This window comes from Pezoporus occidentalis, unplaced genomic scaffold (assembly GCF_034315485.1).
Source record: "Pezoporus occidentalis ecotype Australia unplaced genomic scaffold, CSIRO_AGI_Poc_V1 ctg118, whole genome shotgun sequence".
Classification (NCBI taxonomy): domain Eukaryota; kingdom Metazoa; phylum Chordata; class Aves; order Psittaciformes; family Psittacidae; genus Pezoporus; species Pezoporus occidentalis.
Window position 1 is genome coordinate 314954 of NW_026912972.1, and position 27291 is coordinate 342244.

General features: G+C 42.5%; 1 protein-coding gene across 5 annotated transcripts in view; it reads left to right on the forward strand.

Annotated features, from left to right (window-relative positions):
- LRRFIP1 (LRR binding FLII interacting protein 1) overlaps nt 1-21846 on the forward strand; it is a 108064-nt gene extending 86218 nt beyond the window's left edge. The window contains exons 16-25 of one of the 5 annotated variants that reach the window (XM_062642233.1): nt 1508-1678; nt 2731-2823; nt 3299-3391; nt 4561-4653; nt 5121-5262; nt 15286-15332; nt 16250-16367; nt 16814-16893; nt 17546-17650; nt 18892-21846. In XM_062642233.1, the coding sequence (XP_062498217.1) occupies nt 1508-1678; nt 2731-2823; nt 3299-3391; nt 4561-4653; nt 5121-5262; nt 15286-15332; nt 16250-16367; nt 16814-16893; nt 17546-17650; nt 18892-19002 (1053 nt within the window). In that variant the 3' untranslated portion in view covers nt 19003-21846. Of the gene's footprint in view, nt 1-1507; nt 1679-2730; nt 2824-3298; nt 3392-4560; nt 4654-5120; nt 5263-6863; nt 15162-15285; nt 15335-16249; nt 16368-16813; nt 16894-17545; nt 17651-18891 lie in introns of those variants that run through there. The other 4 variants (XM_062642239.1, XR_009969162.1, XM_062642216.1 and 1 more) reach the window with 4 other exon arrangements.
- The last annotated feature ends 5445 nt before the right edge of the window (nt 21847-27291 follow it).

Sequence of the window (27291 nt, forward strand, 5' to 3'; positions counted from 1 at the left end):
CGGTTCTGTGAAAAATTGGAGTTTAAAAGCTTGTATGGTTTTGCTTCGATAAGGTCCAGCATAACTTTGGAAAGTTGGAAATCTGTGCCAGTGTCTCACAGGGAAGAACTAATACCTAATTTAAATCTCCCCTCCATCAGTTTAAAGCCAGTCCCCCTTGTCCTGTCACTCCTGTCCTTGTAAAAAGTCGCTCTTCAGATCTATTGTAGGCCCTTTTAGAGTCACTTTCAGTATGTCCCTTTTCAATTCATGTCTCTTAGACTGCGTTTGAGGTGAAGATGCCAAGGAAACAAAACATAGCATGCTGAAAGAGTGGTGCAGCAACTACTTCAGCTCCTTACTTGCATATATTTCCTTTCCAGTTACTTTCTGAGGTTTGATCCTAACACTTGTTTCCAAATCCTGGTGGCTTTCCTGTGCTTGGTATTTCTCATCCTTGGTCTGGAAAGTGCACCAAAGCACAGTTTGTGTTTGGATCTGTACAAATTCACATCCTTAAAGACAAATTGTCTTACTTCTCAAAGCAAAAGTAAACTAAACTGATTCAACTTTCAGGTGATTTTTACTATTATTTCAATACTGTAATTCCCAGTTCTGTTTATTGAATGAAATAGGAAGTATATGAAACTCACCTGTGCTTTAGATGTAATTATTAGGGTTACTTTAGTTGCAAGAGAAATTGCTTGACCTGTAAACTAAAATCTCAACATCCGTGCCCTCCTTGTTTGCGTATTTGCACTGTTTTATGTAACTCTTTCATTTCTGTATTAAAATCAAATACTGCAAAGTTTGACTGCACGAACACAGAGAATTATCCTGATCGTTATTTTGCCATCATTTATTGTTACAAATACCCCAGTATCTTATATTCAGGTCATGTTGGTAGGAGTGGTTTCCACAATACTGGGAATTGTATCTCGCGGAGTGAATTTGTAAAGAAGGGATGAGATCCAGAAAACCTAATGAAAAATGATACATCAGGTCCTAGAAGCTGCAGCTTTTTCACCGTGAATTCTGAGTCAGTATATTCAGTTGTTCCCACACTTCCAGGATCCCTGCAAGTTTGTGTGAAGTGGCTGTCAAACTGCCTCATTTTAAGGCCTAAGGTCATCTTAAAATGATCTTAAATCAAGCCCAGTTTACCTTTAAGAAAACCCAACCAATAGTCCTGCATGTCATCTTCAGCAGCTGCTTTGAGCTGCCAACCTGCAGGGGCAGGGGAGGAGGGGAAGGAAGAAAACTGAGAAGGCAGAAGCTGAAGCAGCAGAGAACAGGAAGCATTTTATTTGTCCTGAGGTAAGGTTCCTTGCTTATAAACAGAAGTCTGGTGGGAACAGGGGAGGTTATCCTCACCTTGGGACAGTTGGTAAGCATCTCTAGCACATGATTACACTGGTTTCCCTGGGAGTACTGAGCATACTTGTGATTTAGCGTTTAATGTTCTCGTTGAAGGTCTTGGTTGGCAAAGGATCCTTTATAGCTCTCTGTGGTTGCTTATTCTTTGCAGGACTCTCTAGCCGAAGTTGAAGAGAAATATAAGAAGGCTATGGTGTCAAATGCTCAACTAGACAATGAAAAAACAAATTTCATGTACCAAGTAGATACCCTGAAGGATGCGCTCTTAGAGTTAGAAGAACAGCTGGCAGAGTCCAGGCGGCAATATGAAGAAAAAAGTAAAGTATGTATAATAGCAGTGGCATGTTATACAATGGGGAGGTTTTGTGAGGGGGTCAGAGTCCTTTGGGAGGAGGCAACCAAAATGCTATTTAAGATTTTAACTAAGTTACTGTTTTAGTTACTGTTAAAGCAAGTGGAATAGCAGCTTGTAATGTGCTTGTGATTATATAAATGGAAATCTTCCCTGAGTTTGTCTTAAAAAGCAATTTCTGAAGCAGTTAAGAAATGTTTTATATGGTAAGGCTATATTGATATTATCACATGCCCTTTTATATTGTATCTTTAAATTCAGAGGGTTTGTTCATAGTGACTTCTGGAGCATTTTTACATACAAAAGTCTCTTCAGAAGGCTTGTGAGAGAGTTCTGTGCAATTGAGGGTTCAGTTCAGTTTAATGTTAATTCAGCATCTGACAGCCAGTGAGCTGTGTTAAATAATAAAGCTGGGGCTTGTGTTAGCTTTTCAGAACTGGCTTTTTAGCTTGGGGCATTTAACTGTAGTGCTCTTCAAAAAGCACAGTTCCTGGGAGATAAGTGTGGTACAAGGGTACGAGGGGTTTGGTTGGTTGGGTTTTTTTGGTGCTTCATTATTTTGTTGTTTCATGGGGGGGGGGTGGTGAAAGAGGTTGTTGGTGGTTTTTATGCAGGTTGTTTTGGGGATTTTTTGGTGATGGGGGTTTTTTGTTTGGTTGTTTTTTTCTTGCCCACAGTGTCTAGCTGACTTTTACTACATGGCTATGTGAAAGGGTTAAATTCCCATCCATTTATCTGTGAAGTCTGTAGGATTTGAGATGCTCATTGCCAGCCTGCTGCTCAACTTATGAAACTGGCTAAATGATGTCTGCCACTTCTCTATTTGTTGGAATAATGGTTTCTTAGAAAAAGCACAAATGAGACTGTACAAAAAATTGTACTCTTAGAGGACTGTGATTAGAGGAATATTCAAGAATTGCACAGCAATAAGCATTTTCTTTGTGTTTGGGCTTATTTTCTCTTTTTTTTTTCATGGGATGCTATTTTTGATCAATAAAAATCTCATTATTATTTCATTATAGGAATTTGAGAGGGAGAAGCATGCTCATAGCATATTGCAATTTCAGTTCATGGAAATCAAAGAGGCTTTGAAGCAAAGAGAAGAAATGCTTGCAGTAAGTAACCTTTTTGCTTTAATGGCTCCTTTGATTGGTATGTTCCCAGTTAGCCATAGGAATGTGGAACGTGAGGCACAGAGAATTTTATTCCCTACTCAAGTTTTTCACCTGAAGAAATATTAGTGTTTCAGTCTGAACAGGTTCAGAGCTGGCTAATGGAAACAGCACTTTCCTAAATATTAGCTGAAGTCGGACTTCTTTTCTTGCCTGGTCCTGAAATAAGCTGTGTTTTGCCAGCTGTTTGTGGAGATGCAGAAGAAACTGATGGAACAGTCTTAATTGTTTCAAGTCAACTCGTGACTTGTAAGACTGTCTTTAGGAGCATAGGTTTAGTTCAAATGTCGGAAACAGTACATACATAGATAGCCTTTAGCACCTGACTTGTTTCATTCTTTGGCATCACTGTGATCTTGACCTTCTTTGCTAACCTGTTATCTGCTTTCTGTCTTCTTGTTTTGCTCCTGTCTCTCAGGAAATCCAACAGCTGCAACAGAAACAGCAGAGCTATGTCAGGGAAATTTCTGATCTTCAGGAGACAATAGAGTGGAAAGACAAAAAAATAGGGGTAGGCCTGTCATCTCCTGCAGTGTTCAGAGTGGTCCTTTTGTTCCGCCAGCTGACCCTGCTTTTGCAAAACCTCATGAATATAATCCTCCTTAGTGACTTTGCTTTGTGTGGCTGTCTTACTGTCTTACCAATGAACTAGCAAATAGGAAATTTTTTCTTTGGCAAGTATCATGAAATCCAATAAAAATTTAGCAGCTGGTCTGATTTCAAAACCTGGGGTCATTTATTTGCTGTGGTGCACCATTTGTATTTGCCTTATTGAGAAAGGAGCTGCTATTTATAATGCAGTTCCATCAGCACTGAATTTTTCCTTATTCAGATTTAATCTGCAGACTGAGCAGAAACAGAGGTAGTGTAGAGCTATTTATGGGCTATTGGGATGTAAGTCTTTAAACCTCTCTTGCTTCTCATCCCTTCCCACAGCCCCCTGTCAAAGGCAAATGAAAATCCACTCTTAAAGAAAAGCTTGGATTTCTTTTCTAACAATGAGCCAAAAGACTTTTTGAATATAGAAGGAAAGAGAAATCTGGGAAGTTGCCTGTTGTGATACTTGCAATGTCCAACAACTTGTAGCAACTTAAAACTCAAAGCTGTGTAATTCTTATTGCTGTTCTACTTGTACTTCAATAATATTGAAATATTGGGGGGGGGGTGATGTCAGTAGCAAAATACGCATTTGCATGTGGTACATCTGAGTCTAATGATGACTTAATGGCAGCTTTCAAATTAATTGAAATGTACTGCACCAGATGGAACAACCATGGAATAAAAAGCCTGGTAAAATCTGCTGCCCCTGCTTTCAAACTTTCTGTTAACACATGGGCATGGCACTGTGTCTTCAATGGGCATGATGAAGTAATAGAGATATGAATTAACTTGTCTAGCAGATATGAGTGGATCCTGGTAGGATTAGGCTCAAAATGTCTTCAGTAGGAATTCCTGGTTATTGAATAAGCTGTGCCTTTCTTGGATTTGAAGTTCATCTGTGTGTATGTAAACTTGGTCCTTTAATGTGTAAACTTTATCTTTTTCATACGTGCCACTTCCATCAATCTCTGAATATCTTAAATCTGCTCATTCCTTGTTTACACTTGCTTTTCATGGTCTTTACTTCTCTCCCCTCCTTTCTTTGCATCTCCTCGCCCTCTGTTTGTGTTGGGAACTCAGGCGTTAGAGAGGCAGAAAGATTTCTTTGATTCCATAAGGAGTGAGCGGGATGACCTTAGAGATGAAGTGGTTGTGCTGAAGGAGCAACTGAAGGTATGGAAGAGGAGTGAAAGAGATTTCTGTTCAGCACCTGACCTTTCCCTCCTGTACATTTGTGCAGAAAATTTGAATCCAGCTCAGCAACAAGAACTCTGTTTTTCATGTTGCCTATAATTTGCCATTTCAGGAATTTTCTACATAAAGTCCATCCCCCTAATATAGACTGTGAACTCGTAGTATAGACTGTAGTATTAAGTAGCTGCTTTTGTAGAAGATGCTTCTTTGAGGAACATTTTCTGCAGCAAATGTACGGTTAAAGAAGCAAAGAGCTGGGATCACATGCTTCTTTCCTACTGGCCAAACTGAAAATTGTAATATTCTGTGCTCTTTTCTGACTTCCAGCCATGTTTAGTGGAACCATTGAAGCAATTGTTTATTCAGAATACAAGGACAAGAACACTTGAACAGTCCCACCCTTTCTGAGCAGCAGACTCTAAAGCATTGCTTTTATTTCTCCACAGAAACATGGAATAATCCCAGATTCTGATGTAGCCACCAATGGGGAGACATCAGACATTCTTGATAACGAAGAACACTTGGATTCTTCCAAAACTGTTCCAGGCACAACTCAGGCATTGAAGACTGGAGGGGATGGGATGTTAGGTAAGCGCTGTATCTTTTTTCATATCTTTCTGTCTGTCCATTCATTCATCTTTGCTTGGAGTTTGGGCATTTGTTAGTGGGACAATTAACACATCACGCAGCATGCTACATTTTAAATCACTTACCATGCATTTTTCCGCATGATTGTCATGATCGCTTCCAACTATTTGTGCAGTTTCCTGCAAAGGCAGACTTAATTTCCCATTCAAGGTGATAAAGGATGAGAATACAAACATTACATTACAGATAAACAGCAATCATTCAGATTCCTATTTAAAGCCTGAATTTGAATAGCACCCCAGAGCAATCTGACTACTGTTCAGTAGTTTTCAGCACATACGTTAAAGAATCGGGAAAACAAAAAAAGAATTTGTTTCCTTTAAAAAACTTGTTGGTTCATTTATATACCTGAGAACTTGTGGCTGCTGAACAACCGTGCTGGGCACTATTAAAACACTAACGTACGAATTCTTTGTTCTTGGTGTCCTGTACTACTGAGCAGTTAATATTAGCGCTTCCACATTTTACTTGTTATGTTAAAGCTGTTAAATTCAAAGAGTATAACTGAGATGGATAGCATTAAGAAGAAATCTGGTTGGCAAAACCATTCTTATGCAGTGGTGATGAATGGCCACTCCGAGAACTCTTATACTAGTGTAAGGAAAGGAAATAGTAATTATTTGTTGTTCTAAATGAACATACTAATAAATAGCAGTAGGTAGTCAATGTTGCTTTGAGCTTTTGGCTGCTTTTACCTCAGTCAGTTTGTGTGCAAACAATATGGAACACGAAAACCAAGGTAAGGGTATATTTTTAAGTGTAATGTGTTCTCTCTCTCTCTTTATTCTGGGTTGGTTGGGTTTCGGGGTTTTTTTGTGACCCAAAAGCTAACTGCTGAAACCACAAACACTGTTGTTCTAATACCTGTTGCTTCCAAATTATAAGTTGAAGGAAAATTGTTTAAAACCCCTCCCCAAACCCACAGAAGTCCCTATGCATTTGGGTGGATCAAGTGGCTGTAAAGGGCAGTAAGTATACCTGAGCTTTGGTAATGCTAAATAGCTGAACCATTTGCTTGCCAATCAGATTTTGTGTTCAGTGTTTGTCATATACACTGATCATGATGCCCGTTCATGACGCTTAGAAACAAAATATTTCTGAATAACCCTTCATTACTTCATAACGGCATCAGACACACACTCCATGCATAAAATGGTGTCAGGATTAAAGCTGTAAAGGTTCTTGCTGAAGGAAAAGTAATCTTTCCTGTAGTGGTACCTCTGCAGGTATTACCACTCAATTGCACTGCTTGAAACAGTTGTTCTCAGCTACAAAAGCTGTAATTCACACAGCCAAGAGCATAAATCTTTGACTTTATAAACACACAAGTCAGCACCAAAGGCTTCTTGCTTTGAGAGGGTGGTGGTGAATTTCACTGATCAAAAACCTGGACTCTGACTAATTCAGTCACTGCTTTGCCTCACGTAATTGGCAAAAGCTGATCTTTTATTAACCTATTCTTTGATTCATTCTCTTTTGGGTTTAAATGGGGAGGTAAGTGCTGTGGGGTGGTCCCTTCAACTTTCTTAATGGTCTTTTAGGCAAAGCCAGTGAAGTGGACATGAAAAATGAGATTTTGGAGGATATGGGGAAAAGAGAAATCTTGCAGAATACTGAGCATGAGGAACACAAAGAGGAGTCTGAGGAGCAGGAATTGCATGCTGGTGAAAATGCAAAGGCACAAAAAATGGTTGAAGAAAGTGATGCCCTGTCAACAGTGATGTTACCAGATAGCAGGTTTACAGTACAAATTCAAAGCCTTACAGAACACGTATCAGGGAGTACTTCTTCAAGTGATGATAATGGTGCAGATGATTTGAGAAAGGTGGCAGAGTCTGCAGGCACAGCAGTCCAGCAGCCTGTCAGTACAGAGGCTGAACACTGTGACTTGAATGCAGTGTCAAATCAGAACTTGGAGGTGGGCTCTCTTCAAAGTCATCAGATGTTTGACCCTCCTCAGGAAATGCATAGTGACTTAGGTACAGAGCATGAACTGGAAAAAGCTGCATCCCAACAGCAAGATCAAGAGGATCTTAAAAGTAGCCATGTCCTGAGTGATAATGAAATGGATCAAGAGGCCAAAATCGCAAGTGAGAGCTGTGAGTTGGCTTCTAACCAGGCAGGGTTCCCAGAGGTTACAGCAGCAGGCTTAGTTAGTGAAGAGTTAAAAGTGGAGAGCCACACCGAGGCACTCCAGCACTCAGAAGAAAGTGCCGAAAACCAGGTTACAAGTGTCTTGGAGGAAAACTTTGTTGAAGGCCAAGACAGTACCGATGGAAGAGCTGGAGAAACAGGTGATAGATCTGAACAAGAAAATGAGGTTGGGAACACGGTTCAGGGTCAGTCGACGGAAACAGAGCCTGTGGGTTTGGAGGGGATGGAGGCATGTGGAAGTGGTGTCCCAGCAGCTGAAGTTGAAAAGGAAGGCGGAGGCCATCAGGCATTCATTCAGTCAGTTTCTCCAGAGGGCAGTCCTTCAGCATCATCAGAGAAACAAAATATGCAGTATGAATCTGAACTTGAAAATGCTATGGCTGAGAAGGATGGACAAAAGGAAGCATTAACAGAAGAGCTGGAGATGTGTTCAGATTCTGCAGAAACAGGCAAACAGGATAAGATCTCTGTGGAGGCTGTGGACTTTATTACTGAGATAGAAGGAAGTGTTCTACAGCAGGCAGAGCCAGACAGAGAAATTGTGGTGCAGCTCATGACTCAGGAAACCAGTTTTGACCCAAGTCTTTTAGATGACAGGATTAAGGAGTCAGAATTGGAAACAGGGGATGAGTCTGGGACAGAAAAGGAAAGTAGGACAGAATGGGTAGAAGATACAAAGCTGAAAGTAGGAGTTCAAACTGTTCAGTCTAGTGAAGAAGCAATAGGTGAGACCGTAGGAGAAAAAAATACTCCTTTTGAAGGTGAAGCACAGAATGTAGCTGAACAAGAGGAGGGTGAATCCAAAGAGGAGTCAACTGTAGATGTTAGTGTAGCTACTGGAAAAAAGGTTTATAAAGAAACACTGGAAGAAAATGAGCAAGAGTTAGAGCTTGCAGACCACCATGGTGGTGGATGTACTTCTGAAGAAGGTGTAAATAATTTCCTGGCACAGAAAGCTGAGTCGGATGCAAATGTTAGTGAACACATTATACTGGAGGATCAAGCCAAGGGAAGACTGGAAGGTGGTGGTGATGTCTTTGATTTTGATGAAGAGTCAAAACAGATACTAGAAACTGATAAAAAATGTGATGAAGAGAAAGCTTATACACAGAAATATGAGGATGATGGAACAAAGGGTGCTGCTGGAAAAACGGCCCAAACAGATGAAGCTGGAGAAGGAAAAGGCAAAATAGAAACAGAAGACATCTTGACTAAAGCTGACAGCTTGCAACAAAAAAAAGCTGATGAGCCTGAAGAAACAGGGGAAGCATCATGGAGAACTGAGGAGAAGACTGATGTGATGGAAGATGAAATCAAAGCATCAGATTCTAATAAAGTAGAAAAAATACCAGATGAAACTGTTATGGAACAGGATTTGGAAAGTGCTGGCAATAACAGGGAAGAAAGCAATGAGGACTTGCAGAGTGGTCGAAGGGGCAAGGGTAGATCTAGAGATGACTGTACAATATCCTAAGTTCAGAATCCCAAGACTACAAAAGCTACATGCCATTTGATCAGTCCCAGTACAGAGGCATGCGCTTTGCACAATAGATCAGACCTTAAGAATACTCTTAAATTGGGTTTTTTTTTAATAGGTAATTCTCATCATAATACAATCTTATGTAAGTGGTAATGATGCAAATATTAAGTTACTCACTGACATACTGGGCCACAAGAAATCGTGTGTGGGTTCAGTATTGCTGTGTCTCAGGTTAAAAGTTTATCACTGAAAAAGCAAGCTTCACAAATCTTCACTATCTTGCCATTAAAACACTTTTAGTGTGGGTAACTGCTACTGAGTAATTTCTATAGGAAACTTTGTTTTTCTAGCCTAGATGATAGATGTTTTGAATATACTTAATGTGCCCTTTGTGCACTTGTGCGCATACTTATGTGTGCTTGCATGCATGAGATCTACCCTAAGTACATTACCACTTCACGAAGGAACTCAGTGGATCAGCAACGCTGATGTGATTTTGAGCCTTCTTTCTGAATGATTGAAGCCTAGGAACCAATTTGGTCCCCCCCGCCCCCGTTGGAAAAAGATGATCCTCTCATTCCATTTTTGTGTGTTTCTCATATGGTCATAGTCCCAAGTATAGTTAGGTCACTTTGAGCCTGTTCAGTCTAAACACTTCAGAAGGACAATATTCAGTTTGAAGAAAGCACAGCGTATACACGTCTTAGTTTGCCAAAGGGAATAAATATTACATGTTTACTTCATCTGGGCACTTTGCGCCACATAGGCCTTTACTCCATGGCTCACATGGGGGTTTTTCTGTTTTTTTCTGAAGAAAGTGTTAGTACACTCTGTAATGTATGCTTAGATTTGCTATCAAGTACTGTGTAGTTATGAATATATAAAATACCTATTTTTTTCCAAGAAGATTTTTGTTTAAAACTGCATTTCTTTACACTTTTTTTTTTTTTCAAACTATGATTCTGAAAGAATCTGAAAAATTCTTTATCTCTGGAAAGTTCTTACCTCTTCCTTTCTGGAAAGAAGATAAATTTGCATGTCTTAATTCTCACTGGACATCAGACCAAAGACTATTGTTATTCTTTATAGTAGCCCCTGTGCCTTTTTGAAAAGCTGGATTGCTTTAAATTGCTGGCATAAATGAAACATTTTGACTCCATTGGTCTGTTTCTTCTTGCATTTTTGCTAGTGCTTGGGAGGAAGAGCATGTCTTGCATACTTAAAAATCCATTTAAAGTTGTTCTAAGCAATGAACATCCCAAGGAAATGCAAATTGAGGAATTGGGGGGGGGGGGGGGGGCTATGGAAGGTTGTATTTGTGATGTTGCAAAGTTGATGGAGTACAAACAGACTGCAAAATGTCAAGATGTATATCAAAGTGTACTGAGCTGTATATAATTGAAATAAACATTTTATACTCTAAATTGCCTGTCTAGAGCGCTGTTTATAAACCTGCATCAATATTTATTTAAATCTGTATAATGTAAAAAACATTTTTTTTTTTTCTGCAGCTTTGTTTAAATTGATTGTGTTGCGCTACATAGCTAGAAGACCTATTTTACTAGGAATGGGCAGCCTTGGTGTTTGAAGACTTTTAATATATGATAGCAGCCTTTACAGTTCTGTTACAGGTCATAGGTAACCTGTAACCCTTTTTTTGTACGGCTTCTCTCCAACTTAGAACAGTTTCAGTATGTTTTCCCTAAGTACTAGCAGTTGTTCTTAAGGATTTACCTTAAATGCTAATCTAAAAAGTCATAGACCGTAAAAGCATCTTTCATTACTGTGTGGTAGTGTTTATTTAAAGATTTGTCTCTGCTGTACTTGAAACAATAATGCATGGTTTAATGTTGAAAGTATTTTAAATGCATTTGTATTTAAATGCTAAATACAGTTAAATATAGAATTAAACATCCTCACCAGGCTTCACCTATACTTGTGGATGGATCCATAAGCAACTCTCAGTGAAATTAGGAACATGCCAGCATTTTCTGTATTTTTCATACAAGTTTGTTTCTAATAGAAATGCTTCTGGATAGTTGAGGAGATACTGAACTAATTTGAACAAGTTTTTCCACTCCAGAAAACAAAGTATCTGTAAGAGAGGTCCTTTTTAAAGCCAAGTCACAGAAGGAGAAACAATTCTAGTTTTAACTGACCATTTACAAGCTTTTATCCCACAGTAAGTGTCCGACTCTCAGCGAAACTAGAGTAGGAGCAAGAACATCGGCATAGCTGATGTACTAGAAATCCATCCTTGAACGTTACTGCTTGGTACCTCTGTTGGTAGCTGGTCGCTGACTTCTGGAATTGGGCAAGTACCATGGAGGAAAAGGTCACTCGTTTCTTTTACCTCTTTCATTTTTGCTTGAGTATATACGCACATCAGGTGAGAGGCAGAGATCTCCCAGATAAATCAGCTTCAAGATAAAGGGAACTGCTAGATGTTCTATTCAAAATTGAGTAATTTAAATATTATATGCCAGCTAGCATTGAGTGAAATGTGTGCCATTAAAAAGGAGAGGAGATGGTGTCTCAGGAGGAATTACCTAGAAAATACATCTTTTGTAAAGTTACACAGCTGAGAACAGTTTTTAGCATTTTCCCTCTCATATCTAATGGAAACACGAAAAGATGCAGTTTGTCCCTGTATTGGTTTTGACTTTTAAGGACAGCGAAATAGCAGATCATTCTTTTCATAGTCTAACATGAAACCAAGAAATCATGAGAGGACCTAAAACCAAGATTCATATTTTCTGCTATTATGTTACCCATTTTGCTTTGGGCAGGGACAATCTGATGAGCACCACCTGCAGCGTGTAAGACTTGTCTCTCAAAATAGCTCCATAGCTCCAAATGCTCACTGAGTTTTCTGTTCCAAACCTAGTGATTGGCACGTGTGGCCTCTAATCCTGATTTGTGCATTACTGTGAATTTGGAGCTAGCTTGAAATGCTTTCAAAAGCAGTAGCTGAAGAAACTCGTTTGCCTTATTCAGTAAGTAATAGTGAAAAACTTTGGTCGGTGTTTTCTTATTACAGAAAGGAGCAGACCTCCTGTCCCTCTCAAAATCAGTATTGCAAGCTTGTTTCTTGATCTTATGCTCATTCACTGACCCAACAGCCTGTCCTCAGCAGTGTCTCTCTTTTGGAAAGAGGGGAAAGTATTTCCCAGAGTTTGTTATTGTTGTCTCCTGGTGATCCAGAATAAATCAGCAGAACTTGAAAAGGAGTATTATCCAACCTGCTATTGATCTCCTAGTTTGATTCTTGGAGGCTGTAATGAGTAGCTGCTTGGGGCTGCTGGTACGATTTCGTGGGATGTTTTCCCATCCTCCAACTACAGTTTACCCCTTGCAATTGCATTGGGATTAGTTACTTTCTGGGCCATACATCATGCAAATAATTTGTGTTAAAATCAGATACTGTCCACCCTGGGCTCCTCTCCAGGTAGGAAGATGCATCAGGGATCCGTGGCTGATTAAGGGGTGTTAGGTCAACTGTGCCACTGGAACAGCACCCTAGTTAGTAATACCTTCAGTCAATTATAGTATCAAAGGAATAAGAATAGTAATTTGACTTGCAAACAGGCCTGTACAATAGCAGAAGACACTGGTAACCACCCCCACACACACCCTGTGTCCTGCTGTCTCCCAGGCCTTCCCAGGGCCCAGCTCCTTCCATCTGCCTTCTGTTAAGCTCTTCGGTGTATGAAAGCCATGTATTGGTGCAGTGACTAGCCAGGGAATCATGTTACCAAAGTTAAATCTAAGTGAGATGAGTGTCACAGTGCCATTGTTCATCTTTGCATGTGAAATAGGGATGGTGACAGTTACAGATGGACCATTTTAATTAGCTGCTTTGCGTCCTAATTCAGTAGATTGCTCTTTTCTGCTCACCTGTCCTCAAGGTCCTCAGATCCTTGATGTTGGAAAAATGTCTCCTAACTGCAAAATTAACGTGACTGCAGAGATACCTGTTAAAGCTAAAGTAAGTTTTTTGTGTTAGTGTGAGGTTTTAAGAGAATGAGACCCAAGAGACTTTTGCCCATGCATGCAGAAAAATTTTCCACATGAATGGCAGTTTTAGCAAACTGAATTTTTTTTCTGTGGTCTTGTAAATTCTGATGCGAGTGTGTTATCTGCCCCAGTGGGCAGATGTCCATAATGGGTGAAGAGAGAACTGACGGTGAGACAGATTTGAAGGTCCATCCCAAAACACAGGGAGAGGAGCTGGAAGAATCTGACACGCTTCTTTACTGGAAACTAGAGGAGATGTCCTTTTTTCAGGCGGGCATTCTTCACCCCACAGCAGCACTTGTGTTAATGAAAGTCACTTAGCTGAGTACATGACTAAGTTATTTTCAGGATCAAGATGGATTATTTGGACCCTTTGGAGTAAATAAATCTGGGCTAATTTTGTAGGGCCTAAGAATTTTCTTCTGCATCAGTTCTCATTCTCTTTCCAATCCGTAGAACTTCATTTCTCAGTCTCTGCCAACCTATGACTTCAAGCCCTATCTCCAAGTCTGAATATTGCTGACCTTTCTTTTACTTATCCTGTCCTTGCTTTCTTCGTTGACCATTATTTTTCTTCCCTATATTTCATCTTTCACAGAATTTCTCTTAAGGTTCCTTTCCTTTTCATATAGATAAGTGGAATTGTGTGGTTATTTTGAAGGGATTTATATTTGTGAATTTCTGTTACTCATGGCAGGTTACAAAAATCTGGTTTCTTTGTTCATTTTTTTCATATCAATGCTCAGGTGTAACAATGGTGGGTGTGTTACAAATGGCTGGGAGGATAGGACTTGAGGAGGTTCAAAATGAATGCGTAGAACTGCTGAACTGGGATGTCGCTTTAAGATCTATATTTGTGTATTGCATCAGAAGTCAAGGTAAAGGTTTTATTCCCTGCTTTAGAAAGACTGCTGATATATGGGGACTTGTATACCTAGGAGGGGAATGACATGACATACCACGTTACTACTAGCTAATGTCTGCCATGTAGAGGGGCTCATATGAAAGCCAAGTTTCCCCATGATCTGATTCAGTACAGACTTTATTTCCTTTACTGCATGTGTTAACAAGAAAAAAAGGGGAACCACAAGACTCTGGCACGTTCATGATTTGTCAGCAAACGAGAACTGGTATTTTTAAGGCTTTTCAGAAATACTTAAGTCTATCAACAGAATTCCCCTGGCAGAAGCCCACCAGAGTTTTCTCTGTAATTTGTGAATTGCTTTCCTTAAGTTTACAGAAAGACCTTTTTCTCAACTAACCATTTAATTATCAGGCACAACCTTAGATGTGGAGCTGAGTTCTGAACACCCTTGGTTCTGAACGGGTGACAACTTGCTGGCAAGGGAGGCAAGCTAAATAAACCTGCAGAAAACATTCATGTCAAACTTGTGGAGTAATACCCGTCTGAGGTCAATATATCCTGTATGTTGTACACATAAGTATAGTTGAATGCTATATTCCAGTCTACTTCTGTTGATGTGTATCTGAACAAACTAAGGTTGCTAATAAGGTAAAGTAACTTTATTGATAAGGAAATTTGTGAGTACCTGCTAAAATGCTTTCACATTCTGCACCCCTTAATAGGGAACGGAAAACCCAAGTGACTTGGTTACTTTCTAGTTCTTTTTGCCAGCTGTCTCGTTCTGTAGTGTGCACTTTATTAATGAATGCCCCACACATCCATGTGTCGATCTGTAGCACTTCTAAGTTCAAGTGTAGCACAACAGCTGGTCCAGATTGTCCATTGCCTACTTGATGTTTGACCAGGAGAATTGGCTATGAAGGTTTAAAGAGAAAAGAAAGCTTTACCAGACTGCTGTTAGAAACAAAAAATAATTGAATGGGCAAAGGTTTGTTCTGGTCATAATATTGGACATAATACAAAATGCCATTGCCATGCTGTTTAGTAAAAGAAGTGATGATGTAAAGTGCTGAGAATGTGCTTAGCTACAATTATAGGTGTCTACAGTATTTTCAGTATGCTAAACTGTAAAGATTTGAGATATTTTGTGTTGCAGTTGTGTTTGACCCTAGAGTTCTTGCATGCTAACCTAACGTAGAAGATTAGCCTCTTTGCATGCAGCTGGGTGCTGCTACTGCCGTGACAAGCATGTTCTGTGAGAATGACATAACCTCCCTTGGCTGCAGCCCCTTCCCAGCCCTGTCTGTGGCCTCGTTTCCTGTGGTACGTGCATAATTACATTCATCATTCATTTCACTAACCTTAATGGTTCATTCTTATATCAGAATGCACTCTGAAATGTGCAGCGCAATCAAATCGGCACTGAACTTTCAGTTTTCTTTTTCAGACAGGCTGAAAAAACTCATTGATGAACGAGAATCCTTACTAGACCAGGTAATCACAGGAAAACACAAATGCTGTGTGCTCACTAACTGTGATAAGAATAGCATAGACAAAGAAAACCAAAATGTAAGGCATAGAACAGCAGTGAGGTTGCCTTTCAGAAGGTGTGCTGGGTTGCTCTTGCTGAGAACATACTTCACTGCTTGCCACTTTATTCTTCCCCTGAAACATTCTTCCTGTGCATTAACTTAGGATACAGGGGAAGAAAAACATGACCCAGTGTGCTTGTTCTGTGTTGCTAACCAGTCACATTCAGTGTCCTTAGTCACCTACAACTCCTACTCCAGGAGTATATCTGAAAAATAATACTTCAGATTGGCCAAGCCCAAGGCAAAACCAAATACAGTCCAGAAAATTTAGAAGCAAATATTGTCTCAGAGAGTAATCCTTCCTCATTTGTGGGTAATGGGCCATTTGGAAGAAAATTCTGGAGGAATTGCAGTAGATGGGTAAATAGCAATTAAAGTAAGTATTGCTGGTACCATGATATTCCATAGCAGATATAAAGCTCACTCAAAGAAACTTCAGCTGATCTGTTTCTTTGTAGGGCACTCTACACTTTCATTTATGGACTGTATCCTTGCCCTTGAGACTTCACACACACCCAAATGGGGTGACTGGTTTTTAGGAATGTTTTATGTGACTCCAGATGCAGGACATTTATGGCTTTGCTAATAAAACAGTCGTCTTCCACTTGTTATGTTTGGTATATGCATAAGCACTGATACTTAAGATATGATGAGTCATTTGCCAACAGAATTTCTAGGAAATTATTTTGTAAGTAAAGATTTTTGGGGGCATTTAGGTTTTTAAAAAAACTTTTTTTTTATAGTATTTGAGTGAATTTGAGTACTGAGACAAAAACCTCCCTTACTGATTTTATTAACTAATTATTTTGTGACTTTCAGATTAAAAAATTAAAAGGACAACTGGAAGAAAAGCAAAAGAATGGCAGGATGGAAAATACGCAGTCAGAAGATGAAGTTCTGGAAAATGGGACAGATATGCACATGATTGACCTCCAAAGTGAGCCGCAATTTGATTTAAAGAGAACTTTTGGTGTCTTGCATGTGAATGAGAAAACTGTATTTGTGCAATTACCATGTGCCTCTAAGTAAAAAAATGAGCCTTTGGTTCTAAGGGAGCTTCAAACTGGGAGCCAGCCATTCACCTCTCTGCTAGAGGTGAGGGAATGATTATCCTTGTTTGAGCAAGATTGAGATTGGAAATCTCCCTTATGTTCCCCAGGAGAACTGGGATGAGTTTTGGGTTAATCTGCTTTCAGAGTGGTCAGAAGGGCATGAGGCAAGACTGGGAACAGCACCTAGCTGCTGGGCACTTGTTTTGACAGAGCACTTCCTACTTTACTGCTGCCCCAAGTAGATACCTGTAGCATGGAAATCTTGTGACAGACTTGTTAGACACTCTTAACACTTGTTCTGACATCTCTGATAAATCTGCAATTCTTTTAGGAGATGCCAACAGACAGATCAGTGATCTCAAATTCAAACTAGCAAAGTCTGAGCAAGAGGTAACAGCACTGGAGCAGAATGTAAGTTCCTGGGTTGTTCTGTTTGTCTAGGCATGATCAGAGTGCAAAGGGAAAGTGTATTTTATTATATGACATACGTATTAAGTGAAATCATGGTTACTGTGATTTTTCCCTTAAAATAAGAAGCAGGAGTATTGGAGCATCAGGGCTACTGAACTTCAGTCATTAAAGACTAAATTGCTTTCATTTATGCACGGGGAAAGTGAATATATCCTTAACTGAAGAAAAACATTCAAAGACAAAGATATGCTGAGAGCACTTACTGAACTCTTCAGAATCCTTTCTTATACCTAGCTATTGACAATTTTAAATGTCTGTCAGCATATAATGTAGTATATATAGATCTTACACAAGACTGTTCAATTTGGGCTGCTTGTTCTTGTCCAGCGTACGTCAGCAATACTCTTGCTAAGTATATTTTGTTGTTGTTGTTGCTGGAAGAATATTAAATACGGATATGTATAAAAGCTTTGGAGTAAGTTAGCATGGCCAGGCTTCCTTGGTATGTCTTTTTCCCCTCAAAACATACCTTTATTTTATTAAAGAAAATTAAGCATCTCTCTAGTTACTGCTTAACTACTGGTAGAAGTGTAAAGCTTCACAGTAACTTCTTGGTACAGCTTTTAATTCAAGAAATCTGCCTTCACCTTAGGTAATACGACTGGAAGGTCAGGTAGCCCGATACAAAACTGCTGCTGAAAATGCTGAAAGAGTAGAAGATGAACTGAAAGCAGAGAAACGCAAACTACAGAGAGAGGTAACACTAAATGCAAACTTAAATTCTTCTTGTACAAGCTGAATCTAGAAGCAGCCTTCAGATGCTCAGATTCATGTGCTGCTTTGCAGCTGTGAATGTTCCTGTGGTTTGACAAGCTGAAGAACTCCTACTTTGCTGTCCTTGTCCTTTGTGATACCTGAAGGCTCATTACTTTGGGTGTTACAAATTCTGGGTTTGTAAATACTGATCCTTTTAGATCCTTTCAGATTACTGGTCCTTTTAGAGCATGTGATTTCAGAAATTATAGCAGTAGAAAGCTGGAAATGCTGTTGTAAAGTTAATTTGTGTGCTGCATTATTTAAGCACAGTGCCACACATTACAATGACAGTCTAAACTTTGAAGCTTTCAGAGTCTAAACTTGAGGGCTAAATGGAGGGCTCTTTGCTGTCATGTGTCTGTCCATGTTCCTCTTAAAACGTTGCATCTTCAAGCTTTCTGTAAGTTTGACCTTACTTGTCTTACCAAACTTCATGTTCTCTCCAAGCAGCTGCTACAACCAGCTTAAATATGTTTGTCAGCTTCTTTCACACCCATCTCCTGAGGTTTTGGTTTGGTTTTGGGGGTTTGTTTTTTTGTTAGGTTTGTTTTTTTTCTGTGTGGCCCCTTGCTTTTTCTGTATACTCCTGCTCTACTGCCTATAAATACTGCTTTGTGCAGTCTACCTCTCTCTCCTTCTCCATCCCATGGTGGCTTTTATTGGAGAATTAAGTCACCCAATTCACAGCTGTGGCTGTAGTTACAGGAACCAAAAACATGAAATCAGGCAGTGAGTCAGGTATATGTCACCCATCAGGTATCTCTGTGCCTGTGACGTTTAGGCAAACTCTGAGCCGTTTGTTCAACATCCTGTATATAACTTTGACTCTTGGCACTGTGCTTAGAAATTCTCTCTCTCTGTGGCCTTCGAAGCATTCACTTTTCACAGAATCACAGAATAGCTTGGGTTGGAAGGGACCTTGAAGCTCACCCAGTTCCAACCCGGGAGACCTTCCACTAGAGCAGGTTGCTCCAAGCCCCATCCAACCTTGCCTTGGATACTGCCAGGGCTGGGGCAGCCACAGCTTCTCCGGGCTTCTGTTTTAACTGCTAATAAAAATTTTCAGTTGCCTTACCTTGTAAGGCAGTTCCAGCAGTATCATCAGTTAGTGTCAGTAACTAGAAACCTTGGAAAGGGAAAATACTGTGAAAATTAGCGTCTTTTTCTGCTTCCTTCCTTTAGCTTCGTTCAGCATTGGATAAAACTGAGGAGCTTGAAGTCAGCAATGGTCATCTAGTAAAACGCTTGGAGAAGATGAAAGCCAATCGGAGTGCTTTACTGTCTCAGCAATAACCATCACCTTTGGATGGAAACCACTACTACGTGACAGAATCAGAACAACGCTGCGGATGCTTCTGTCTCTTGCTGTCTGGGATGCTTTGTGTCATGCCTTCTGAGAACAAACAACCCCAGCATTTGCTACGTGCCAGCCAGCTGTGGTTCCTTCTACGCAGTCAAACCTACTGCACTATATACAGAGGAGTAGCTGATGCAAATGGCTGTGCCTGTGGGAGCCCTTCTACATCGATCAGTGGGTATATTTGAAGTACAATATCCATCTATAAGAAGCACATCAGGCATCTCATTAAGTTCTAGAAGGCACAGCAGGCATTTATTGCCATTTAAAATGGCATTCAAAGAAGACATTTTAACTAGACTGGAATTTTGTGTCTTGCTGAAAATAAAATAAAAAAAATAATAAAAAAAAAACAACCAAAAACCAACCAAGCAACAAAACCACTGTAAGTTTTGAACTTTCTGATGACAGGATCTGTAATTTAGTGACTACGGTAGAGTTATTCATAGTAGGTTTTTCATTTACAAATCACTGTGGAACCACAAGCCATTACAAAGCAAAACTCCTTCACTGGAAACCATGGAAGAAAATGGTCTTGGAAGCAAAAGTGACCTTAAATGACTTTGCCAATAAAACAAAGGTGTTTGGAGGTATTTTTGCACCAGTGGAATCATAAGACTATTTTATTTCAGGGTAAATAGACAATAGCTTCATTGAATTTTCAACTTTTATTTGTATTATTTAATCACTGCTCTTGAAGTAAACTACTTCTAAAGGATGTAAAGTTGCATTAATAAACCAGCATAAGGCTGTGTTTTAAGAAATGGTGGGTTTTGCACTTAGGTCATTCACTTTGATGCATTTCTCAAAGCAAATGTCATTTGCTTAAAATATGTAATGGGTTTTTTACATCAGAAACTATGTACTGGTCCATGAAACTAGGAAACTATGCCGCTATAAAATACAAGTCTAATTTTTAAAGTAACTGATAAGTAAAGAAGCACTTTAGAAAATGTTACTGCCTATGGTTTTTCTACAAATACAGAAGTAGCAATTTCCTTCTACTGTCATTACAAAGGTTTTCCACTCTTCATGGAAAATAATGTAACCAATTAAGATGTTGCAATCAATTTATTATAAACAACTAGCACTACAGCTCTGGTTTATTGGAAATTTTTCAGAATGTACTACTCAAAGGAGAACAGCAGTTACCTGAAGAAAAAAGCTGTCCTTCCCCCATCAACCTGAACAAAAAAGCTTGCAAGCAAGGTAGGCAACCAGTCCCTTAGGACTCTGTTCATGTAGTGAAGCAGCACCTCTTGTTTTGACAGGAGCAGCCTTCTGTCAGTGCTGACTGCCTCAATAGATAAAGGTTCTGCCAAGCCAGATCCAGACCCAGGAGACCATTTCTTCTTAACCTGGTCTTCTGACTCTGGTCCAGATATTTCCCTAGCCTCTTCCTCACAACTGGAGGTTAAAGTATAAATCGCTGCTATTTTCAATGTAAGGGGATTGCTGGTGTCTTCTTAGAGCACCTTCACAAATTAATTAAACCAAAAACAGTGTCTGAATGTGTTTCTCTGGGTCAGCTAGAAAATAACACCTTTCTCTTCATCTCTTATGAGTGCACCCATAAATTTAGGAATGAAGTACTGAAATTAATACTCCAGGAAAAGGATGAAGGCTTTTTTTTCTGCCCGTGGGGAGAAGGCTTTTTTTTTTTTGCCCCTAGGGAAATAAATATGTCCTTGTTGATAAATGTGGTGGAACACGGGAATGAAAGGAATGTTTGAAATTTCCACTCCAGCTAGGACTTCGGTTTTTTTCTTTGTTTTTGAGAGGAACATTCAGATGCAGAGCCAGATTTCTTGTGGAATACCTCAGAATCGCTGTGGGTACCAATTAACAATTCTCTGTGGTTGACTTGTGTAATTTCTGGTGTATAAAGCGTCTGGGCCTAAACAAAAAATGAACTAAGGGTTTACCAGAATGCAAGCAAATGTGCTAAACGTAACATCTTAGTAACTGATGTGTGATTGCCACCGGTCGTATTTTTATTTGTGGTAGCAGTGAAAACCATCTCTCCTGGCAAGGTTGAGGAGAACAACATAGCAACCAAGCATTGGTCCAAAAGGCTAAAAGTAATTTTGTTCATCAAGAAGTGATGTGTTCTATCATTTTGAAGTAGATCCCATCTCACATCCCCATAAGCATTAACCTCATGACAGAAATCAGATGTGTATTTCAACCTGGATATGCTTATAGTAGAAATTGTGTGTGATAAAGTAGCTGAATGTTGAAGCCACATTTCCTGACTCCTCCATTCCCCCCCCCTTCCCCTCCCCCCAATTTTCAGTATGACTTAGCTTTAGAATAAGGGAAGAAAAAGTACTGGTTGTTTTACCCCAAACTGGTTTATGTTTTCCTGTGAAGAATGTACAACAAACCAGGGCTTTCAATGGTAATAAGAAATGCACATGCCCCAGTCCTTTTAATTGAGCTCCAGATAAGAGAGCCTCGGTACCCAGCCCACTGAATGGCTCCTGGGGGAAACCAGGATGGGTTTTCCTACAGTTTGTATTTAAAATTGTTATCCTTGGGTTTATTTTTAAAATGTTAAATAATTTTATTGTTTGCAAATGGAATGCCAAAATGGCTTTGTTTGGTGTTTTTTTTTTTTTAATCAAACTGATAGGAGGTATGAGCATGGAAAAGGAAATTCATGAGCAGAACTTGCCAATAAATATGTCACTTGTTTGGGTTAGTTTTTATAGAATGGCCTGTCATGATCATGTTACTGACAAAAGTTCTCTTGGAAAATACAGACTTTTTGGATGATACTGGTTTTAACAGCTGCTTCTCATTTTTAATACATTGCTGCAGCCACACAGATGCAAGCAACACTGGTTGTAACATGCACAAAGGGGCTTGTGTGACTAAGGGCACAGGGTGTCAGACATACTTCCAAATACCAATGTTTTTAATAGCGGGGTGCACTTCATGAAGGGGAAGATAGGGACAGTGTCCCATCAGGAAAAATTTGAATGGTCTTGCTGACTGCATTCATTTTCCACTTAGGGTTTTTACAGTGAGTTAGTATAGGTAACCCACATAGTAACTTTCTCTGGAAGAATCCTTCACAGTAGGAGGCAGCTTGGTTTATCAAAACCATGACAAATTTAGTATTAAATGTCATCCTGAACTGATCATGGGCAGCAAAGTAATGTTTTGTACGCTTTATTATGAACTTCATGTGTGTCTGTTTAAAGGCTGGAGGCACAGGTGGGAACAGTGGTGAGCGGCCATTGAGTGTGTGCTCATTGTGGAGCAGCCAGGTTGCAAGGTACGTGATGCAGGTGACTGGTGGCTCAGCTCTGCTATGGAGGCGTTAGGGCAGAGAGCTGGGGGGGACATTGTTTGGGCAGCAGCAAGGGTGCTCAGCTTGCTTTGGAGCTTGGGATGAGTGAGCCATGGTTCCCTGCCTACAGGTTTCCCCTGGGTGAGCAGGGACACCAGCCTGCTCCTGAGGGCTGTCCCCGGCCTCTCCAGGAGCTCTGCTGTGGCTCTCCCCACTGCACTGTGATGTGGGAGCTGTGCCTTAATACCAGAGCTGGTTCTAACCAACTGGGCTGTTGAAGACTCTTCATGAGGGACTGTAGTGATAGGACATGTGATGGGTTCAGACTGAAACAGGGGAAGTTTGGGTTGGAGATAAAGTTCTTTACTGTGAGGGTGCTGAGGCACTGGCACAGGGTGCCCAGAGAAGCGGTAAATTTTCCATCCCTGGCAGTATTCAAGGCCAGGTGGGATGAAGTCTTGGTTGACATAGTGTGTGGTGTCCTGCCCACGGAAGGGGGCTTGGAACTAGATGATCTTAAGGTCCTTTCCAACCCTATCCTATGGAACTGTCCAAAACCCCACCCAGATTGCCCCAAACCAGCTCAAATGACCCCCCAAAGCGGCTTTAATTGCCTCCAAATAGGGCAAAACTCCCTCAAATGCCCCAGAAGTCCCCAAAGTAGATCAAAATTCACCCTAAATGCCCCCAAACGGCTGGAATTACCCCATATTATGCATGAGCAACCCAAATTGCCCACAAATCAGCTCAAAACCTTGAGAAGTTCCCCCAAACCACCTTCAAATGCCCCACATTACACTCAAACCATCAGATCCCAAAGTGCAAACATCCAGGCTCTCCAGAACAGTGCCACCAACATAGCAATCCACCCTTGCTTAGCCACTTAAAAGCCCAAGTGCCAAAAGTGCCCCCAAACCAACCTAAATTACACAAAACTCAGCCAAAACCAGCTTGAATTACCCCAAAGTATAAAAAACCACAGCAAACTGCCCCCAAAGTGCAGCCTTAAAAGCAGCTAGAAATGTCCCAAGCCCACTCCACATGTCACCGAAAGGACAACTTAAATAGACTTTAGTAGACTGGAATGGGTTTCGATAGACCCAAATAAATGTAAATAGACTCAATTAACGTCAAATAAACTCGAATAAATTAGTTAAACCGGATCGATAAGCTGATCCCTGCGAATGCCACCGCTAATTAGTGCTGATGAGTCGTGAGTCGCCCAGCCCCTGCCGCCTTCCGTATCACTGCTGTCCCTTCCGCCCCTACCGAGGCGGCCACACGGCCGCCATAGCCACTTCTACTACCTAAACCGCTCCCGCTTCCCAGCCAATCACTGCGCCGCTCGCCTCGCAGCGGGGGCGGGACATGGAGGCGGTGGGACAGCGTCGTCCAATCCCTGGCCGCCTCTGCCTGAGCTGCAGCGCGAGGCGGAGGGGACGCCTTCCTGCCTAGCGAGCGGCGGCCAATCAGCGTGCCCCTCGGTGTGAGGGAGCGATGGCGACGGGTGGTGAAGAAGGGGAAGGGGCTGGCGGCGACGGCTGAAACGTGGCTTTATCTTCAACATATGCGTGGCTATGAAGCTTAGGGGGCTCAGCTCGGCGCGGGAACGTCCAGGAACTTCCTGGGAGAAGGTTTGTTCTGGCCTTGGTGGGCGGGAAGACGGCGGTGAAGGGAGGAAAGTGGTTTAAAGGGGATAGCTGATAGGGAAGGGGGGAATAATAGTCTTAGAAGGGAGAGATGATGGGGAAGAGGCGATAATGGGGGTTAAATGGGATAGATGATGAGAAAGGAGGAAATAATGGGGTATGCAATAGAAATAGAGTTTCACAAGGCCAAGCAAGTCCTGCGAGGCTTAACAAATTATCGCATTATTTACAGGGTTTCTTTTTCATAGAACCACAGGTCTTTTGTAAGATTCTGCACTTTTTCACTGTTCTCAGCAGGTTGTGTGTTTTTGGCAAGGCCACATCTTTTCTTCACAAGCTTCATGTAGGTTTAGTCAGGCTTTTCATTCACCTTTATTCACATTTAGTCACTTTTGAGCTCACATGTACTGGCTTTTGATTTGCTTTTAATTTTATGCAGTTTTATTCAGATTTATTTGCTTTTTAGTTACTTTGAGGACTGGGGGTGTGGTCTGTGCTGTGGGAGGAGCTAATGTAGGGATGTGGGCGTGGTCTTGGCTAAGGGATGGGTGGTACCGGGGATGAGGCCTCTGTTGGGGTGGGCCAATGAGGGGCAAGGGGCGTGGGCTCCAGGGAAGGTGTGATCTGGGCTGGGGGTGGGGCTAGTGAGGGGTGGGGGTGTGGTCTAGACAAAGGGCGGGGCCTAAGTTGGGGATGTGGCCTAGGTTGGGGGCTGTGGGTGGGGTTAGGGTAGGGTTACTCATGGGGGTGTGGTCTCAGACAGGAGCTGTCTCCTGGTTGGCCTGGGGTGGGGGGTGTGGCAGGGGGCGTAGCCTGGGCAGGGGCGTGGTCAGTGCTCTGGGTGGGGTTAGTAAATAGCAAGGGGGGGTGGCTTGAAGAGGTTGGGGCCATGCTTAGAGTCATCTTGGCAAGGAATGGAGGTGTGGCCAGGGCAGGGCTGGGGGCGTGGCGAGGACGGGGTCTCCCCCGGAGTGGGGTGTGGTCAGCGTTGAGGGCTGGGCTACAAGGGATGCAGCCACATGAGGGGCGGGGCAAGGTGAGGTGTGGGCGAAGCCTCGCTAAAGTTGAGGCAGCTGTCACTGAAGGGGGTGGGGCTTGTCCTGGGGGCGGGTGTAAAGATAGGTGGTGCGGCCTCGGAAGAGTGGGGCTGTCGGCATAGTCTCCGCTAGAGGGCAGGGCTACTGTAGGGGTGGGTCCTGTGCTGGGGTCACGCCAATGAGGGTTGGAGGCGTGGCCTAATGGTAAGGCGTGGCCTAGGCAGTGTGTGGGTGCTGAGGTGGAGGCAGAATTGGGGAGGGCCAGTGTGCGGGTGGGGCTTGGTGCTGGTGAGGGGGTGGGGTCAGTGTAGAATAGGCGGGGCTGTGCTGCGGGCATGGCCCAGGCTGTGGACTGGGTTAAGGTGAATGCAGTGGCTCCACAGGGAGTGTCATAGGTTAAGGGTTAGGGGTTAAAGGTCACAGTCAAAGAGAGGCAGTGGGGTTGCGGTCAAAGGAGCAGAGGCAGAGGACAAACGGTACAGGGTCACAGGTCAAATGGCATAGGCAAAAAGGACAAAGGTCTCAGTAAAAGGCCATGGGTCAGAGGTCAAAGGTCGACCATCAGGGGCCATGAAGCAGAGGTTGGAGGTAAAGTGTTCAAGTCCAAAAAAAAGCTATGGGTGAAAGGTGGAAGGTCAAGAATCAGGGGTCAGATGTAAAGGGGCGAAAGGGCAATGGTCAGAATTTGATGGAAAAATGGCAAGGACAAGAGCTGGGGGCTTAAAGCTCAAGGGTAAGAACTTGAAGGGCAAGCACCAAGTGTCAGGGTCAAAGGTCATAGGGCAACATCATAGATCAGGGGCCATAGGTCAAAGAGCAAAAGGTCAGTCAGAACCCCCTGACGGGTTCTAGACCATCGACGGATTCTTCCCGCAGCCATGGGTACCTGCCCCCCCCAATGCTTTCCTGCTACTTGATGGGTTCCCACCCATCAATGGGTTCCCCCCCGCTCGAGAGCAAGAAAGAGCTCCGCTTGACCCAGTCACGCTCCGAGTGTCCATGGATGCCTCTCCAGAAACAGTAACCATAAATCGACGCCTCTCAATCCTGATCTACACCGCGTGCAGTACCGAATTTCGACCACATGAAGGCAGCACCGATCGTCTCCTGGCGCACCGGAGAGCGGCGCCCAGTGGCACACTGCCCAAACCCCCATCACCACCCGCTTCAGTGCCGGATTTTGGACAGGGATTGGGAGCAGCGAGAGGTGTCCGGAGCCACAGCACGGCTCCCCCTCCCATCAGGACCGAGATTTGGACGCTCTGCCCCCACCCCATCTCCAACACCTGCAGTACCAATGTTTGGACACATGATGGCAGCACACGCTCACTTTTTCGTTACCGCAGACGCAAGTGGCTGCCAAACGGCCCCTCCCCCGCCCAGTTTACGTCCTCCGGGGACACGAACTGCTGACTGGGGACAGGGCTGACTTTTCTGTCCCCGGCGCATCCGTACCAAAAACCATTCTAGGCCTTTGCCGCTGACGACGGGACAAGGCTCGGGCTGTTCTGTCCACGCTCCCCAAACAGGAAAAGCGGAGAGGTGCGTTCACGTACAAGATGCTGCTCAGTGGATGAAGTCCTAGGGTTGCTGTCCCCTCGTCTCTTCCTAGCAGAGCCACCTCCCTTTTTTTCGGGGCGCGTGTACCTGTGTAAGTGGCAATTATTACAGTAATGAAGTAACGAACTGCTCCTTGGAGCAATTTTTCTGTGTTTGCTGAGGTTTTTTTTTAGGGTTTTTTTGTTTCTTCTTGTTTCGGGGAGAGGGTGTGGAATAAAAACAGGGGTGTGGGGAATTTGGGGACGAATGGTGTCGTTTGGGGCACCCCAGTGTCACTGGGCGGGGGTCGATGATTCGGCAGAGGAGCAGGTGAGTGGAGGACTGGGGGGGGGGTGTTCTCTGGAGAAAGGGGGTAACAGCTTGGTTCGGGGCTGATTTCCCCCCAAAAGATGTTTCCATGACGGGCTGTGCTTGTGGAGCCGGAGCCACTGTGGTGGCCCCAGAATACTCCAAACCCCTTGATTCTGGGTCTGCAAGGGTTGGGGCGGGGGGCAGATGCTGGGAGGGGATACCCCGCAAAACTCGGTGCAGCAGGTGGGGGGCGCGGTGTAGCGCGCGCCGGCCGCTCGCTGCTGCCATCTTGTATCCAGAATTCGGTACTGCATCCCGGGATCCCCGCAAGCGTACGTACTAAGGGCGGTGCCCTTAACCTATGACACTCCCCGCGGGGCCGCGGAGTCC